Source organism: Vanellus vanellus (assembly GCF_965231255.1).
Source record: "Vanellus vanellus genome assembly, chromosome: 4".
Classification (NCBI taxonomy): domain Eukaryota; kingdom Metazoa; phylum Chordata; class Aves; order Charadriiformes; family Charadriidae; genus Vanellus; species Vanellus vanellus.
The window spans coordinates 26,952,033-26,971,198 of NC_138909.1; the positions used below are offsets into that span (position 1 = coordinate 26,952,033).

The 19,166-nt window shown below is 41.7% G+C and overlaps 1 protein-coding gene across 1 annotated transcript in view; it reads left to right on the plus strand.

The window, feature by feature from the left end:
- The window catches only part of COL25A1 (collagen type XXV alpha 1 chain), a gene marked incomplete at its 3' end in the record, with an annotated part of 335,563 nt that overhangs the window by 212,661 nt on the left and 103,736 nt on the right, over positions 1 to 19,166 (plus strand). The window contains exons 8-9 of the mRNA XM_082482527.1: positions 10,059 to 10,085; positions 10,251 to 10,277. Of these exons, the coding sequence (XP_082338653.1) occupies positions 10,059 to 10,085; positions 10,251 to 10,277 (54 nt within the window). The remainder of the gene's footprint in view (positions 1 to 10,058; positions 10,086 to 10,250; positions 10,278 to 19,166) is intronic.

The window sequence follows — 19,166 nt, forward strand, 5'->3', positions numbered from 1 at the left end:
ACAAGTAGATGAACAGGTGTTTTTTCAGGTATTTCAATCATTTCTTTCTGTGTGGTTATGTGGTTGTTTTTTTTGTAGAGGTGTACCCTATGCAGAATCGGTTAATGAAGTACATAAATCTTCTCCTTGACCCAATTGCCAGTCAAAGGAGGATCTGCCTGGTAGATATTATTCGTATGCTATTTCTCTACACAGTAGTAATGGAGACAGTAAAGTTGAAAGATCCAGAAGGCTGAGGAGCTTAGAAGACGTATTTCAATGACCACAGGTACTTCTCGTGTAGGTAGTGACTGGCAGTGGTGAATCTCCATTGCTCTGAAACTCTCCCCTTCCCTTGCTTTCTTCCTTTGTCTGTTTTCTTCAAAATGCTTGAAGTTCAGCCCATCATCCTCGTCAAAAAGGTTCTTTTAAGTCAAACGAAAAAGACATCACCAAAGGACACTGTCATTTCACCTGCATTATCTATCAGGCCACTAAGCAATCAGGGAAGCCCCAGAGGTCTTTGAATTATAGAAGCCACTGTTCAAGTTTTAGGTAAAAAATGACGGAAACATTAGAATGTGAACTACTGTTTCTGAAAATAACAGGAAGTTGTTAAGTCCCAGTGAGGAGCTGCTTTCTTACTAAGCCTCTAGGAATAAATGAGAGAGCTGGCCTATGGATAAAAATCTACCAAAGGAAGTACAAAAATATTTAATGGTGTATTTTTTATTTCAAAAATCTGGAAAAAGGATTTCATGAGTTTGATTGGCAGGAGGTGTAATTTTTTTCTTTTCAATTTCTGTTGTGTTGGGAAAGAAAGCCAGAATGCACTTCCATGATCCCTGCAGTTTTATAAGCCCTAAATTCCAGCATACTATATTGGTCTTCCTTTTAAGTCTTTTCTTTTTTTAAAAAAATAATTATTGTTTTCCCAAGTTCTCTTTTGGTTTTGGAGCATATTAATTGCTTCCATAAAGTAGAATGTTTTGATCGGGTTCAAAGCATTGATACCTAATGCATCTGCTTCGACCAGGGAGCCAAAAGGATACCAGGCTTTTTGAGCAAAATAGCTCTGTATTTGTACAGTCTGCTTAGTTGCTGCTTACTGGTACAGACTGCACTGGTGAGTGCAGAAAACTCCTCTGGAGTGGTACTGTGCCATTGTTGTTCTAATAAACGGGGATAATTGGGAGGTTAAGCAGTACTAGTTATTTTTTCTCCTTTGTTTCTATCCCTTTTAATGTTCAATGCGAAAAAAAAAAAGGCTGTGGCAATAAAAACTGTTTAGAGCTATAACTTTTTTCTCGCTTCAGTAGTTTGACATGACAATAAATGCAGTTCTGAGGAAAAGGTGAAGCAATCTACTTTGAAAACTCCTCGCACTCTGGTTCTTTTTATTGCAAAATTTGAAAGGAGCCTTTCAGTCTTCATCGTGCTGTCCCCCCAATGTGCTTTTTTTATAGTCATTTTATTCATTGCTCCTTGAATTTCAGTGGCATCATTTCTGTTGACTGCAGTGAATATTTATTAATAAAAGTACAAGACTTCAGCCAACTGTACTTTGGACCTGCTGGAGCATGTCCAGAGGAGAGCCACGAGGATGATCCGAGGGCTGGAGCACCTCTCCTATGAGGAGAGGCTGAGAGAGTTGGGGCTGTTCAGCCTGGAGAAGAGAAGGCTCCAGGGAGATCTTATTGCGGCCTTCCAGTACCTAAAGGGGGCCTACAGGAGAGCTGGGGAAGGACTTTTTACTAGGGCACGTAGCGATAGGATGAGGGGGAATGGCTTTAAACTGGAAGAGGGCGGGTTCAGATTAAACATTAGGAAGAAGTTTTTCACTTTGAGGGTGGTGAGGCACTGGAACAGGTTGCCCAGAGAGGTTGTTGAGGCCCCATCCCTGGAGGTGTTCAAGGCCAGGCTGGACGTGGCCTTGGGCAACCTGGTTTAGTGGGAGGTGTCCCTGCCTATGGCAGGGAGGCTGGAACTCTATGATCTTCAAGGCCCTTTCCAACCTAAATCATTCTATAAGTCTATGATTGAATCTTATAAACTATCGAATCTTATCAAGAAGCCCATGACTTATAATAAATATTTTCATCTATTGATAGCAGACTCCATTTTGCCTGTTCCATATCTACCATGTTATATATTAATCTTTCAGTCATTTGTGACATAAGCACTAAAATACCGAGTGCTGATACAAAAGCGCAGTCTTGCTTTTAAATTCCACCACCAGCATGGTCACCCATGCAGACATACATGTGAAGACACACCTACACACACATATGTATGTTCCTATTGGAGAGGATATAACAGAGATAGAAAAATAATCTGCTGCATAGTAGTCTAGTACAGGATGGAGTGGAACTCCCAAGTGTCTATTTTCAATGCAGTGAAAGGAAGAGGAGGAAGAAGTAGGGAGCCTCTGTGAAGGTCAAGTAGTGCAGAACAGACTACTGGAGAAACTGGAGGATGAGGAGTTAATCTCAGTCACACTGTAAGAAGATAGCATGTGATGCTTTTTCAAGTTGCAGGCAGACATATTCTGGTTTTCTGGAAGATTGGTGGAAGAGTAGGAACCCTAAAATGGTCTGTTTCAAAAACGTGTCTCATTTTTGGAATGTTTTAGAAACCAAGTATTGAACACTGAAACTAGTATTTTTGTTGTACTGTCATTAAAAAGTATTTTTTAAATCGTGGCTTGAACCCTGAAAAATCCTGAGACTGGTTTGGAAATAGCAAATGTAACAGTAATAGTAGAAGTAGCTCAATGTTCAGTCTGGTTTAGGAGCTTTGATTCTGTAGGGCACACATCAGTTGTGTTTTCAAATGTCTTCCCGCAGTTCTGAGCGCCAGCCAAAAATGTGTGTGTTTCTGTCTTTTTGGTGTAACCAAGATTATGTGTTTGTATCTTCCTTGCACCTATGGCATTATTGAAAAGAGAAACACTGGATGTTTTCTTATAAAACGAGAGAGTTCGCAATAGTAGACTTTCTCATCTGTGGTTTTTTTTTGTGCTTTTTTACAAGTTTAGTAGAGTGCGATTTCCTTTGTGGTGTTTTTTTTTCAGTATTGCATCAAAACTCTAATATCATCAGTAAACTTCTGTTTATCTAGCAAGTAGGACGATGGGAATGTGCACTGTGGACTAAGGCAATGAGGGCCTAGATTCAGGAAATACATATATTACTGTGCATTGAGCAGTAAGTGGTAGTCGGGGGGCTCTTGACTTTACCAGAAGCCATTTTCTTATCTTTAAGAACATGACAAGTGTTTCTGTCACTGTATCTTTGCTCTTAGTGGCATGTACAGCAGCTACTCAATTCACAAGAAACCTACCAGTTGATTCAGATTATAAAGTTTGCTTAAATTCATTTATGGCAGTAGTAAAGCCCATCCATGACTTTTTCAAGCTCAGGCACTGGGTACACAGTCATATACTCTCTGTACCATGGAATCTTTATAGGACTATTTGTGTTGAGATCTGTAGATTTTCAAAGAAAAACATGGTGTTTGTCTGTAGAAGGGAAGAAAAAGCAGGGGGAGGTGACAGCTTATGGGTCAATGGACGAAAGCCAGTATGTCAGAGACAGGAAGGGGACACCTCCTCTAGCAGGTTCGTGCCTGGGACACCGAGCCTTATGCTTCTTCCTGGGTACTGAATTAATTAGCAGTGACCCCCGTGCAGCTTGTGATGCAACCTGATGATTTTTGTGAGCAACTTTATAAAGTTCAAAAAAGCACCCCATCCTGATCTCAGCAAGGGCATTGCATGAGAAATGAGAATACATGTCTAAATTACAGTCTAAATGCTTTCTTGGTGCATTTTGGGTAGTTCTCCCGCCTGCAGTTTATGAACATGTCTGATTCGTGTATAAATCACTGACTTCTGAATACGATTGTAGGAATTTACAGCAGGATTCACTTACAATTTACTTGCTGATGTGAATGTTAACTGAGCGGTTTATCTAGATCGTTATATATCTCAGTTTTATGTTTCTCAGGTTACATCCATTTACATAATGTTTATTAAGTCAGGCACAGTTCTTGTGTCAAATATTCAGCTTTCCTTTTCTCTGCTCTGGAATATAGTGACAGAAACGTAAGAATATCAGGGGAGCAAAGGAAAGATTGGGAAGAGTCTTTTGGTGGTGGGCTGGTGTTTTTTTTTTCTTTAAAGTTTTCACCGCCAGTCAGTCATATCCCAGGGGAAGAGTAAAATATGTAAAAGAGAAGGGAATATAATTTCAGTGGTAGAAGCTGTTCAGATTCAGTGGAAATTCTTGCTAGCACTTGTGAAATTGATGCAAGGTGAGATGTTGGCATTGTAAGCTAGCGTATGTAAACACTGGCTGCAAACATGGGCAAGTTTAGCAAATGCCAAAGCCACATTGCTCAGTAGTTCAGGGCTTGCATAGCGGACACGACTAAAATGAGTGTAGGAACTTTGAAATAGTATTGTATTTCGTAATATTCTGTGTAACCTCTTATCTTATGATTCAGCGTATCTGATCCTAATATTTTGCAGCAACTATAGGTTAGACTGGGGAATGTCGTTCCAGTCAGGAACTTGTAATTTGTAAAAGTCACGAGCCCAATTTCAAAGAAAGAAAAGGTTTGACTTTGGTAACTGAATACTTTGTTGTTATGTGCTGAAACCACCTTTTGCCCTCAAAATAAACTGCAGGAATCGAATTAACTTAGGCAACGTATGGCACATCACTTAGTTTTGAAAACGTGATTGATTAAACTAAGTTGGCAAATCGGTTTCCTTTTTGAATTTGTCTAGATGACATGGGACCATCTGCTTTGCTTTCCTGTTTGTCTCCACAAGGCCACTGTTCCCTTACACTGCCAGTCGCCCTCCTACCGTGGCTGCTGCGGCTGCTGGTCGGGCTGAGCGCGTTGTATGCTGTTTTGCCCCGAATGAAAGTGAAGGCTGAATCTTGCAAAGCTACGTTCAGACCTCTCGCTGCCAGGTTGCCTTAGCCTACGGCTGTTGTGGTTGAAACGTAAAAAAGCAGTGCCTGTATCTAAAAGGTTGTTATTGCCTGTGCCTCCTGCGGTGGCTCTGGCTGATGGGAGCTGCCGAGTTTGACATCTCCGGTTCTTTAGGAGCCTTGAAGGTGAATGATCCCACTGGGAGCTGGGACTGTCACAGTCCAACTGATTCTGCTTGGTTGGTTGTTCCCAGCTTGTGCTGGGCGCTGGCAGGTCCTTTTTGCAGTGGCATCGTATGGATTTTCTAACAGTCACAGAATCATAGAATCATAGAATCAGTGAGGTTGGAAGGGACCTTTAAGATCATCAAGTCCAACCATTAACCTACCCTGATAAAAACACCACCACTCCTAAACCATGTCCCTAAGCACCTCATCTACCCTTTTCTTAAACACCTCCAGGGATGGTGAATCCACCACCTCTCTGGGCAGCTTATTCCAATGTTTAATAACCCTTTCAGTGAAAAAATGCTTCCTAATATCCAATCTAAACCTGCCCTGACATAACTTGAACCCGTTTCCTCTCGTCCTATCACTTGTCGCCAGGGAGAAGAGGTCAGCTCCCATCTCTCTAAAACCTCCTTTCAGGTAGTTGTAGAGGGTGATAAGGTCTCCCCTCAGCCTCCTCTTCTCCAGGCTAAACAACCCCAGATCCCTCAGTCGTTCCTCATAAGGTTTGTCCTCCAGACCCTTCACCAGCTTTGTAGCCCTTCTCTGGACACGCTCCAACACCTCAATGTCCTTCTTGTAGTGAGGGGCCCAAAACTGAACACAGTACTCGAGGTGAGGCCTCACCAGTGCCGAGTACAGGGGGATGATTACTTCCCTAGTCCGGCTCACCACATTATTCCTGATGCAGGCCAGGATGGTGTTGGCCTTCTTGGCTGCCTGGGCACACTGCTGGCTCATGCTCAGCCGGCTGTCCACCAACACCCCCAGGTCCTTTTCTGCCAGGCAGCTTTCGAGCCACTCCGCCCCCAGTCTGTAGCGCTGCATGGAGTTGTTGTGACCCAAGTGCAGGACCCGACACTTGGCCTTGTTGAACCTCAAGTCACTAAACCCCTGGATCCCTCTGCCCTGACTGTGGAGCTTTCTGCAGGACCTAGGAACATTGCTGTTTCTTTGAACCCCTTCTTGAGAATCCCTTACTATTTTCAGTTCTACTTTCCCCACGACACTTGGAGCCTTTTTGGTGAAGTCATGGTAGAACTGCCTGTGTTACAGCTAAAGGCGGATCTATAGCAATAGGAATTTGGAGACAATAAGAGAATTCAGACAATTTTGAGTGTTTGTAAAACCAATATATGTCAAATACTGGCTTTTTAAGAGGTACCCTGAATGTAACTGTTGCAAAACTATAAAGGTGGCAATGGCTGCAACGGTGGAATACAAAATTAGCATCTTTCAGGAAATGAATTATAAATTACCAGCCGTGTGAAAAATCGTGCTGATCACGCTCAGCCAAAAAAAAAACCCAACAACCAACCAGGTCACCTGCCAGTAATCCTGAACATGGCTGTTGAATGGATTTGACCCTGGTTTTGGCTTTGTTCTCGTCTGGCAGGTGCCTGGAGGCCTTTCAGTCTGCTTTAGAAGACCTTGTTTTAAAAACAGTAGTATTTGTCGCCTAATTATGAATGCAGATTTTGCATGTGTTTGTGATTTACAAGGCCTTGCTTATGCGAAACGGGCTATAAACTCTCCTTGGAAATGTATAGTAGTCTGGAGTAGATAATTACACTTTGAGAAAAGAGCCTCTGTTTCCAGTGAAAACACTGTAAAGTTATTTCAGAAATTCTCTGACCTCAGACGTTTCATATAACTTACACAAAATGCTTTCACATTTGTGCAGCAGCTAGCGGCTTGATCTCTGCCGTCTCATAAACGAAAGCACAGAAGTCTCCCTGGGAAAAAAGCAGGATGTCTATGCTGTGGCCTACAAAGCTAGTGTTATTTTACTCACTCTGTTCTTTGTGTCTGTACCCTTAAACAGAAGAAACCTTGCCCTCCTTTAAACAAATCTGTCTCCTAATCACACCCACCCCACCCCCGCAAAGCCAACTTGCCCTCAGATTTTTCTTCCTCCCCGCCGCCACCCCGTGTACGCACGCTAATAAATTCTGCAGTAAAAACCTTGGGAGAACTTCTCAGCGCAAATGGAAAGAAGATGTCAAAGGCTGAGGATAGGAATTTTCTTTTTAAAGTTGCAAAAACAATAGAGAACAATTGAAACAATGGGGGAAGAGCCAGAGATGGGTGAACAAGCCATGAAGGAATTGCATTAATTTTGTTTTGATGAAACCCCACTGGTTCTCTTCACCAGCATCCAAAAGAGCTATTTTTGTTTGCGATTGTTTGTTTGTTTTTCAAGACTCTTGGTGGAAAGCAAAAGCCTTGCGAATACAAGTGCAGAGACTTGTGAGAATGTTCGCACCAGAAACGCTCCTGTGGCCTTTCGAAAAGCTGTTTTTACTTCCCGTACAATGAAGTTGTCAGGTATTGATGAAGACTTTGTATGAAAAATGTGTATGCTGAGAGGATGACTTAATAGAAACAATGGCGTGTGACACTCGGGGAAAGCGAACACCAAGCAGTCATGATTGCTGGCTTTGCCCAATAGAGAGCAATGAAAAAAAAAACCCGGATTTTTGAATGTGATGTGGACGGGTGGTTTTCAGAAAACCTTGCACCGGTAAAAGAGAACAAAATTTAATTGAGATACGCGATTCGGTCTTATTAAAAAACATGTTTGGGTATGGATTGTGCCTTCAGAGAACTCGTTCCAGAGGAAAACATGCAGGGGAGAGGCAGGGGCTGCTTCTGCAGGTGGAGACAGCTGAGGGTATTGCCAGCAGTTGTACCAGGGAGACGGTCCGGTAGCCCCGCAGATCTGCTGGCTGAAGCCCTCGCGTGAGCACGCTCTAACTTGTTCCTGTTCCGGTGAGCCAGCTTAGCTCAGGGACCTGGTAAGACAGCTTCTGCTGTCTTAGTTTGTACCAACTGGCAGCCCTGTGGCAGGCCCGCCTCGGAAAAGCTGTGAGCCAAACCCCGTCAGAAGCAGGGCTACCCTTGGGCGTAAGAATGGCATTGAGCATCTGGACGAAGGCAGGAACAACTCCCACAACCCCGGCAGGATCCAAAAGCCAACATCTGTCTGCAGTCTTGGTTGTGTCATGTTATCTGTAATTTCACGCCTAAGACCCAAGAAATAGGATGCTGACTGTAGCAGACAGGGTCATATTATTTGCAGTTTCCAGCCAGGAAGGTATTCAGAGCCGGTAATGGTTTGATAATTCAAGGAGATAGAACCCATTAGCGCAGCCCTTCGCTTGTGCTCAGCGTTCACTGTAAAAAAGGCAGTAACAGCCAGCACTGAGTGATTTTAGTTCTTCCTGACCTGCAGTTACTGTGTTACTGACGGTACGAGTTCGGGAATTCGCAAGCTCGGTGGCATGCGTGCGTGCTTTAAAATGGGTCTGCTGAAAATGTGGTCTACTGTAATGTCACATCCAAGTAAGTATATGTGAAGTCTGTAGCTAACGGTGGACAATGCTGCATGTAGTTTCCGGTGTACGTACGTGAACACGTGCGTTGGACAGGGGCAGTAAGGGATAAAGCGTAAAAATAAAAAGACGGAGAAATCTTAAAAGGGCTGCAAGGTTGTATCCATTTGTTAAGTCATTTTGTTTAATTTGTTTTTAAAGAGGACAAGTTCTTACAGGGCAGCACAAAGTGGAGAGGGGTCACAGTTAATTGAGCAGACGGTTTCCCCTCAGCTTGCGGTGAGCACTGCCCTTTCTAAAGGAGATGTGGGGACGGCAGGTAGCAAACTTGTTTCTATGTCCTCTGCAGCAGACAGAAGAGGTGGCAGGCTATGGAAGGAGAGGCATATGCTTTGACTCCTTGAAAGATTTAGCAGCAGATGCTCTTCTCTGGCATGCATCACAAGCTTTTAAAAATAAGCAGAAAATTGGCTACAACAGGGATTCTCAAAGACCTGCACGTGGTTGATCGCATCTTTAATACACAGCAGACTGACCTTCCTTCCATTTGCATTTGTGTGGGCCACACAAATTTTGACCAGTGTGAATTCTGAAATGGTTCGAATGTGCTCAGCTCAACTATGTTGCACTGGGTTATTTCTAGATATGTCGCCGGTGGCAACGTTTTCTTGTGCCGCACGCGCGCACGCACCCTCTCTGATATAAGAGCGGACCGCGCTAGCTTGGATGGCTCCTTCTCTGTTTCCAGCTGCTTTCATATGTACCTCAGGACCTTCTTTGTAATGAAACACCTGCGTATCTTTCAGAAGGCCGGAGGCAGAGTCTGCACTGTGTAAGCAGCCAGTTCTCTGCAGACTGCTAGCATTTTTATTCACAAGACACTAACCCGAAAACTAGCGTTTTAGAAACCTGCTGGTAGCTTTCTGGAAGGTGCCCAATAAAAACGGAATAGGAAAGGACCTTGCTGTTTTGTGATTCTGTCACCTTACTGTTTGTCTGGTGGTAAGTAACAATAAATATTACTTCTGCAAAATCATGTACTGCAGAGAGCTCATTTTGCCTAAACCAGTGTGCTTGAGAGTAAACATCAGCGCCGGCATTGCCAAAGATAGGAGCGAACACACTACTTTTAGATTCCTTAATCCATTTTTCTTTGGCAATCTAAGCCAAGGAGGGTGCCAAAATACATGGCAGATTTATACGCCTCTGCATTTATTAGCTGCACTTGCAAAGAAGTTTTACAGCCTTAGAGAATATTTATTATCTGATAGGAGATAAACTATTGTCCCTGACGGAAATCAGTAGAAATTTTGCCATTTTGGGCATAGTTTGGCTTGTCTAAGTGGTCCGATTCAACACAGGGGGTGAGCAAGCTATTCGAGAAATAACCGCACGGTGCCTATTATGACTACAGTGAAGAAGCTGTCCCCAGAGCAGCCCTGGCATTTGGAGTGAAAAATGATAAGGAAATACCTTGTTAGGAAGCAATCGCAGGCTGGCGCAGAGCTCTTTCTTGCTGTGTCCCAGGACTTCGTCAGTGTCAGTAATCCATCTCTGCTTCTGTTTCTTTCAGGGCCCTCCTGGTCCCAAAGGCGAGAAGGTGAGTTGATGTACGGGTGACACTTACAAGGTGACCGGAAAGCCCTCCCAGCATGAACTAAAGAGAGCGTTTGTATTGACGCAGTGTAATGTTCGACTGTGTAAGAGAGCTGGGTAGCACACAGATGCTGTGTTAAACCTATCATCTCATCTTTCCACTTTGCAGGGAGATCAAGGTGATCAGGGCCCTCGGGTAAGCATCTTAAAAAAAATGTTACACTTCCCCTTCGCTGAGTAGGCAATTAGTCTTTAGTGCAAAACTAAATTAAGTACACTGTCTGAGCTAATTATGCTTATTAGCTGCATTTACCCTGCATGTTGAAGTAAGTGTCTGCAGGACAGTGACGCTGAACATGACCAGGGAGTGTCTGGGAAGATCTGAGTAACAATAGTAAGTCACGCGTTAAAATCTACCGTTTCCATTATGGGTGGAAGCAGGTTTCACAGGGATTTTGCTCTGCTGGATGAAAGCTGGCTTTCCTAACCAAACCTTTCAGTTTCCCCAGCAATGTTTTCACGCCTTGCATGGGCTCCCACGATGCAGAGAGGGCCAGCGGGTTTCTAATAAATGTACCTCTAGATTTCCTGTAAAATGTATCTGGTACTTAGTGAATTGTAAACAAACATCGTGTATGCATGTATTAGCGCTTTTTCCTGACGCGTACGTATTTGATATTTTTAATAATAACAATATTATCACCTTGTAAATACATCCAGACAATTAGACAGAGCACGGTTTAGTTGCGGAAATATAAAGGTTCTTTTAATTTTTAAATATCCTGGGGTTTTTAACAGAGAAATAGAGGAATACAGGGTTCAGATAGATTGGCTGTGCCAGTTCATTCTTCTTTACATCTGTGCTTCATTAGAAAATGTTTGGTTACATTGTTCTGACGATACAGTGACTCTCTTCGGTTACACATTAATAAATTTTTCCATAGCAGGATGTTCCATGGATTATTTTTTTTTCTGTCAACTATGTTAAAGATTTTGAATTTGCAATTTCATTTTATTTTATTTTATTTTATTTGGGTTTTTTGTTTTGTTTTGTTTTGCTTTGCTTTATTTTTTACAGTCAATAAGATTATCTAAAGTCACAACATGCTTATATAGTTGAATTTGGTGTCGGTGCTACCAGTGTTGTATTACCTACAGGGTTCAGTTAGGTGTCCTGTTATGCTTGGTGATACGAGTGCACGTTATAAAGACAGAGGCCTATCAGTGAGCTTTAAATATTATTTCAGTTGAAACTCAAAAAGAAGAACTGGAAAACAACTATGTAAAGAAATATAAAGGAAGCAGAGAGTAACGATGTGAGGAACATTTTTTATCTAGGCTAGCTAATATGCAGACTGAAGGTTCTGAAGAAGGTTAAAATTTCCTTTTAACTTCTAAGCAAATTTAGTATGTCTCAGAAGCCATGCTGGGCTGGATATTTTGGCTGGTTCTGTGCTACAGAACCTCCCGGGGCACACGAGGAGGGAGGGCAGAGGAGGAGAGTGGAGCAGTGCCTGTGGCTCAGGAGAGGATGCTCCGTTCAGAAAGCGTAAGTCTGCACGTCGGTGCTCTCACTAGGTCACCTTACATTCAGAAGAACTGGTGTTCCGTTCAGAATAAGAAAGCAAATTTAACAGAGGTATCAGAGAGGGATACAGTAATAAATACAGAAGAGCAAGTCCAGCGAAGGGCAACTAAGATGATTAAGGGCTTGGAGCATCTCCCTTATGAGGAAAGGCTGAGAGAGCTGGGACTCTTTAGCCTGGAGAAGAGAAGGCTGAGGGGAGGCCTCATTATGGCGTACAAGTATCTCAAGGGTGGGTTGAGGGAGGATGGAGCCAGGCTCTTTTCAATGGTTCCCAGTGACAGGACGAAGGGCAATGGGCACAAGTTAGAACATAGGAAGTTCCGTTGAAATACACGGAAAAACTTCTTTACGGTGAGGGTGACAGAGCACTGGCACAGGCTGCCCAGGGAGGTTGTGGAGTCCCCTTCTCTGGAGATTGTCAAGACCCGCCTGGATGCAGTCCTGAGTAATGTGCTCTGGGCAATCCTGCTTTAGCAGGGGAGTTGGACTAGATGATCTCTAGAGGTCCCTTCCAACTCTGAAACTCCGTGATTCCGTTGTGAAGAGTATTACATAGCTGAGGATAAAAATCTGGAATTAGGAGTGTTGGAGAAGTTTCCAGGGAAATACCCAGAGGTCTGAACGCAGAAAAACAAATGAAGTGGTTTCAACACAAGGGAGTGATGGTGCTCATTTTTCTCATGGCAGCATAAAATGGGAGACCAGAGGACATTTTTGGAGGGAAAGCAAAGGTGCCTGAGCTTCCACTGGTCCAGAAATCTTAGCAGAATGTTGGAGAGATGCAAGAACTAGAATGTGGTTAAGTGTGCGCGGCTTTCAGTCTCTGGGCTCAAAGTGTTGGCAATAGCCGATAAGAAGATGCAAGCTTGTTCAGTGTTACTTTGTAGGCACAACACCTGCAAGGATTGCAGTGGAATATCTGCTACACAGACACTGTTGAGTCCCATTTTGCTGAGACAACCCCCCTGTACTGGAGAGCAGTAGAGTCCTCACTGGACCATACAAATCTTGGTTATGGCTCCTTTGTGGTTTTGGTAAATCAAGTGCAGCTAAAAAGCGAAAAATATCCAACCTAAGGAATTCACGTTGAAGGACATCACAAAGTTATACCTGCAGCAGCAGCTGGCAGTTGAGACTGAATTCTATATCTGAATATAGAAAAGCAATTGAATAAGGTCAGCAGTAGAGAGGAAGAGGTGGTGAATAGCACCTTGTGGGCTGGCTGAATCTTCACTGATGGTTTAGTCAATGCCTATTGCAGTAACACACCTCTTTTTTTCAATATATGAGTATAACTTAGGTAATTTGCCCAGTCTTGTTGGTGTTCCCTTTATCTTTTTTGAATTGCGTTTGAACGTGTTCTACAGCAGCTTCTCCTTTTTGCCCTGTGTATTTCACAAGTGATAAGGACTGCGATGCCTCTGACCATTTTATGTTTCAGCAGTTATCTCTTCTGCTGACCGTCTTCAGGGTGAATCTGCTCAACTTGCTGTGCCAGAGGATTTACAATATAATTAATGGAAATAATATGTGTAAGCCAGTCATGCACCAAATGAAACTAAACCCATTTAAACCTGGTTGGTTACCTTTGCACATAGTTTTCCAATACTGCCTATGTAAAATAATTGGTTTTGGAGATGCCACCATACCATATTATTTTAGAGAAGTATTGTACCTGAATGTGACTGTGGGATGACATCAACATTTGGATTTGACAGGTTTGCAGATGACTGGATATAATACCTAAGTGTGATGAACGTTTTAAAACTAATTCATCTTATACAGAGAAGGAGCCTGAAGTTTCTTTGGTTTTCTATTTTTACATATTGGTTTGAAACTAGCTTAGCAAAGATTTTTAATAGTTCCAAGTCGTTTTTAATACTTGAAATTTCAAAATTATCCTTATCCTTATAAATCTGCTTTCTTTCCTCCAGGCCTTTGCATTAGTAAAAGAAACCAAAATAAAATGTAACGACTGTCCAGGTCAAGATGAGACTTTAAACTTTTAAAACCCTGCTAAAATTTTGCTTTACGTCCCCACCCAAGTTTTCACCTTGGGTCTTGAGACTTTTGAGAGATCCTTCTTTCTGAAATAATTTCAAAACTGTGAAACCGGTAATCAGTCATTTCAAAACTTCTTATTCACAGTCGCTGGACACGCTGAGCGTACCCTGAACTGGTTTGAAGTTCAGGTTTTCTTGAAAATGTCTTCAATAAATTAATACCTTAGTAGGAACCTGACTCTGCAAATATGGCCCAGAGGTCTGGCAGTTACATTTTTAGAGTAATTGGTCTGATTTTTTTTTGTCTTTTTTTTTAAAGAATCTGAGGGTTTTCTTAAGCATTCAGAAGTACTCTGCTGATCAGTCTCCTTCATCATACAGAGATGGCATAAGGGCTCTAGTTCATAATGCCATGTGGCTTTAGCTGCTTATGCCCATACCGCCTGTAGAAAATGCGAGCCAAAACAACATTCCAGCAGTGTGAGGGATGTCGAAATTCATGCCCTGAGTGTGAGTTTGAACAGCCGCTTAATATAGCTTTTGGTCACGTGAGACTGCAGATAAGGTAGTGGTGAATGCGTTCAAAAGTCCTGATCTTATTTGAAGAAATGCTTTTTTGATCTCTTAATGTATTTTTCTATCAGGCCTCTGCTTGTTACTGTAAAGTTCTGGTAGACTAAGCATTTAGGTCAAACGCAGATCTAGCTTTTCTCAATACCAGTGTAAGAAGAAACAGTAATGTTAGTAAATCTTTTGGATGCTTTTATTTTTGCCGAGGACATGGCTTCATGACGTGTCCACGGAGATTTGCATCACTGTCCTGAGCCATGCCAAAATTAAAAATGATAGGTTTTAGCCTGTGGACTATTAGAATAAATGCTGATGTCAGTCCACTGCTCGGTTCCAGTTGCTCAGCTCTACCCCAATTCAAAAAAAGCCTTTGAAGATTTCATAATGGTAGGCTTGCAAAGGATATATTGTCCAAGTAGAGATTGTAACCCGATAATGGAAATAGATCGTCAGAGGTGAATGTTTGGGAATGGAACAGCTAGTACTGAGTGTCTTAAACACTCTGTTCTCATCCCTCTGTAAATGACATAATAAATATCTTCTGTCCTGTAGTTGAGATACATGAGAGATTCCCTGCTTATCAGGTCCAGAAATCATCAGCTTGCAGCTGCCTTTAAATTGGTTTTGGTCTAGGTACAATGAGAAACCACCCAGAAGCCATACCGAAGTATTTCCATAAAATTATTTTCTCCTTTTGGTATGTTTAAGTAAATTTTCCAAGCAGCTGGATCTATACAGAACTGATAACATCTCTAAAATATCTTCAGCAGAAGAGATTAAGTTCTAGAAAATAAAGGTACTCAGAAGCTTATTTTATTGTGTTAACCTTTATTGACTTGACGATTAAAAAGATTCCTTGTGTAGTGTTCAAACAGCTAGGTTCGGGTAGTGATATAATGTTCTTTTCTATTTAACCCTTTCCTCCTCCCTCTTTATTTTTAGTACATTTGCTACTTATTAGTTGCCCACTAGAGAGGAATGATTTTTTTATGACAGAAATTTTGCAGGTTCTACTCTTCTGTGCTGGAAAACTATTTAAAAAAGATCTAATATTGACAGAAATAGTCCTGAAAGCAGTCTGTTTACTGAAATAACTAAATACAAATATGTGTGTATATATATAGATATAACCTATCTTTTTAAACTGAAGTATTGCTTCACGTGTTACGTTATAGACACAATTATTATAAACTGTCCCATATTAAAGGGAAATTAAAGATATCCAAGCATTACATTTTGGCCTGATGTTTTTTAAGAAAATTTTTAAAAGTCTGGTTTTAATATGTGTGCATTATTAATTAATATGTTTCTAAGGAATGTGTAATAAATATTTTGGGTCTTTTCCTGCTCCCACTGACAATAAATCAGAAACCTGTATTCATGTCATTAGAATTAGTACTTCATTTATAAATCAATTACTGGTTGATGATTAAACCATGACCTTTAACCTTTCACCCTTTTTGAAAACCGTTTTATTTTGTATTATGTTTCATTCGAAGGTTGGCACTTTTTTTTTTTTTTTTTTGAGAAAGGAACAGGTTTGCTTCACACGATAGATAGTAGTATGTAAATTAATCTGAGTTCTTGTCTTCACCAAAAGCCAGACTCCGTTTTCTGGAGGCATTGTGAACTGTAGCAAATGTAGGTAAATCAGTGATGTAACAGGAAGCTTTGTGCCCAAACGGTGCATGCTGCTAATTTTTATCCTCGGTCAACCTCTTGTCAAAGCAAAAATCTATGGTATTATAGTTGGAGTATTATGTTAATTAAATATAATTTTACATAATTTAAACATATTCTGTGAATTTGTTCCAGGACTGTCCTTGACGATGTTTGATTCTATCTTGCTAAAGTTTCTACTAATTTCTTCTATAAATACTGCTCATTAATTTTATCTGCCTTAATAGATGGACTGTGTAGCTTTCATTAGCATAAATTAGTGTTGTCCCCAGCTTTTTCTTTTCTGATTAAATACTCTTTGGTTTCATTTATATGAATATGCTGTCAAAAGCTGCGGCAGACGTGGTGATACAGTGATGGTATTCCCTTAAGTGATATCCTTATGTGTGTATAAAAGCGTATTTTCTGGTTTTCTCTGTGTTGCTTCAAACACATAGTACAAACACATTACTGCTTTAAATTCGTGCTTTACCAGTGTAACTACCCACATAGTTGTTTCTTCTGTTATTAATTGTCCTGTGAAAAGGAAATTGTAGCTCAAGTTATAAACTGTATCTAACCACTGTTTCAAACTATGCTCTTAGTGTGCCACAATAAGAAGGCTAAAAAAACGTTCATCATTCCTTCTGTTAATGCAACTTTCACCAAAGCAGTGTCATAGAGAAAACTGCCGGATGTCTGGTTTAATGCCAATTTGTCTGTGAGCAGTTCATTTAACTCCTGAGACTTTGTCCCCTTATCTGCCAAAAGGCAACAGGGGTATTTACCTACTCCATTCCTGGGACTAATTACCTGTTCTCCTCCTTCGCTAGTGTTAGGCTGTTGTGGCTCCCCAGTTTTCCATTAAGCTGAAAGTAGGGTAACCAATTGGAGCAAGGTAACTGGGAGCTCTGTAACTAGAAGAGGGGTTAGGAAAGAACTCGGATTGTACTGGCTGCCAACTTTTTCTGAAGCGTTGGGACAGTCAGACTTGAGATGTGCCTCCTTTCAGAGTTCACAGGAGTGTCCTTTTGGCTTTGGGTGCCTCTCCAGGGCCAAGCTATGCCTTTGATGTTCGGCTCCTGAGGTTCCCCTGGGAAATGTAGAACAGCTGTGACACTCCAGAGAGAGTGCCACATACCTGCTCCCAAGACGAGGATGTTGTCATTCCTGTCTTAAGAGCTAGGCAGTGCGCGTCTTCACTCACCACCAGTTGGTTTTCATCTTGCCCCCTTTTAGTAATGCCAGAGGAATGGTGAGGAAGGAAGTCTCCGTACATCCTGTTCCTTTTTCTACAGCCCTGTCCTGTGACTGAGAAAACATCATGTAGCTGTTTTATCTCAAACCGCAGCTGTCCCACAGAAGTGCTACAATACTGAACACTTGAGTTAGACTAATTGGATCAAAAACAACTCTTCAAAAATATTTCATCCCATCCTAATAAATATCATTGAAGTGGCTTGAACCACTTAATTGTGTCATAGAACTGCAGTGGGTATAAAATTTGAAGAGAAACATAAGCCAGGACAGATTTTTGCTGTGAGAACCAGCTTGGTTTTGGGGAGGACCAGCCCATCTGCAAGTTAACTGGATGCCTACCGTCGGTTTCAGCAAGAGTAGTAGGTTTGCCTTCAGGAAGGATATTTTCTGTAGGTCATATGGTCATCACTCATCAGAATTCATAACTGAGTCGTGTGGAAAATATATTTGCCTCACTGAAAATTCATCTAATCCTAGGGCCAAAATAGAGAAGCGCTGGCTTTTTCCAGTTTTGTTCATTTTTGAGTGCATTGCCAGATAGAGACTACTGTGAAAATACAGAGGTCATTATAGAAAATAACACTTCTATAATGATCTGTTTGTGCTAGTTCTTAAACATTATATTTTTATTATTTTAATACAAAGTCTGAATTGTTACATAGTGTATTCAAATTAAAACTCTGTGCCGAATGATTGCCTAAGTGAAAAGAAATTCCCGGATCCTTGTCTTGTTGTGGTGCGCTGTTTTAGTTAGCAGATTTGCTGATGGAGAAAGCAGCAGTTATGATAAAAGGGATTATATAAAAGAGCTCCTGCTGAGAGTCCGTGGCACCGTACAGGGTGATACCGAACACTGTATTCCCCAGGGCAGGTACAATAATTAGCTGCAGGACTGGCACTCGGTCTGAGGGATTAATTAGAACTGGAGGTGGCGTTGGGGGAAGGTAAAGCAGCCGTAAAGAGTGTCAGGATCACTCTGGCCCGAAGCCTGTGTGATTTGATGTGAAATAGCAGCAGCTGGCTGTAACCTTAGGAAGTGCAAGTGAACAGCAGGTGGTAATTCCTGTCTCATTTACCATGTCTTCGCAGGAACATGTAAGCTTGTGCAGCTTGGGTTTATTGGCAGGTCAGAAGGAAAATCCTAAGGAGGACTGTGACATTTACTATACTGAGCAAATGCAATAGTCAAAATGGAGTGTACGCAGCGTAGTGTAAAACCAGTAATGCTGTTACTTAATGATATTATACTTGCACTACGACAGGGTTATGATGACCGTACAATATCGACCTCATGTAGGCCAATGCATGAAGCTGAACGTACTGTGAAAAATCTAGGACTGCTAGTGGGAATTACACCTTTGAAGGCTGTGATGGATGTAACAGGAGAACTATTTAATCTAAGTGAAAAATCAGACAGAGGGAATGATATGATGTTCTGGCATCCTTTGGTTTTCTCAGTAGCCATTTTAGGGGGACAAGTAGTCTTTATCTACATTTCCAGACAGGTAAGCAGGACGCTGCTTCATGTGGTCACAGGCTTGTTAGCCTCCACCAAGCATCATGTTTTGCTTGGCATTTGGGCAAAAATTGCAGCGAGGCATGCAACAAATGTGCTAATTTAGAAATTGTAACCAGCTAGCAGTTCAGGGTGAGCTTGAGTGGCTGTCAGCAGAGGAATTGAGTGGGCCAGTGGTCGCTGTTGATCACTGTAGTGTCTGGTATTCTGTGAGGGCCTCCCAGGGTGCAGAAGAAGAGCCCTTCCTACGTGCAGTTCAAGAATCAAACCAAATAAAGAGAAAATTGAATAACTTTGAATCCATCGTTGAAAGCAGCTTTAGATAGGGAAAAAATAAAACAGATCTAGGGGATATTTGTGGCTATATTTATAGCAGAGTGACAGGAAAGGAAGAGAACTCATTTTGTGGGAAGGATAGCTCTTTTTATGCCTTTTTAGAAGCTCATTGTGTGCCAACATTATCTTTCATGGATGCCAGAAGATGCGATG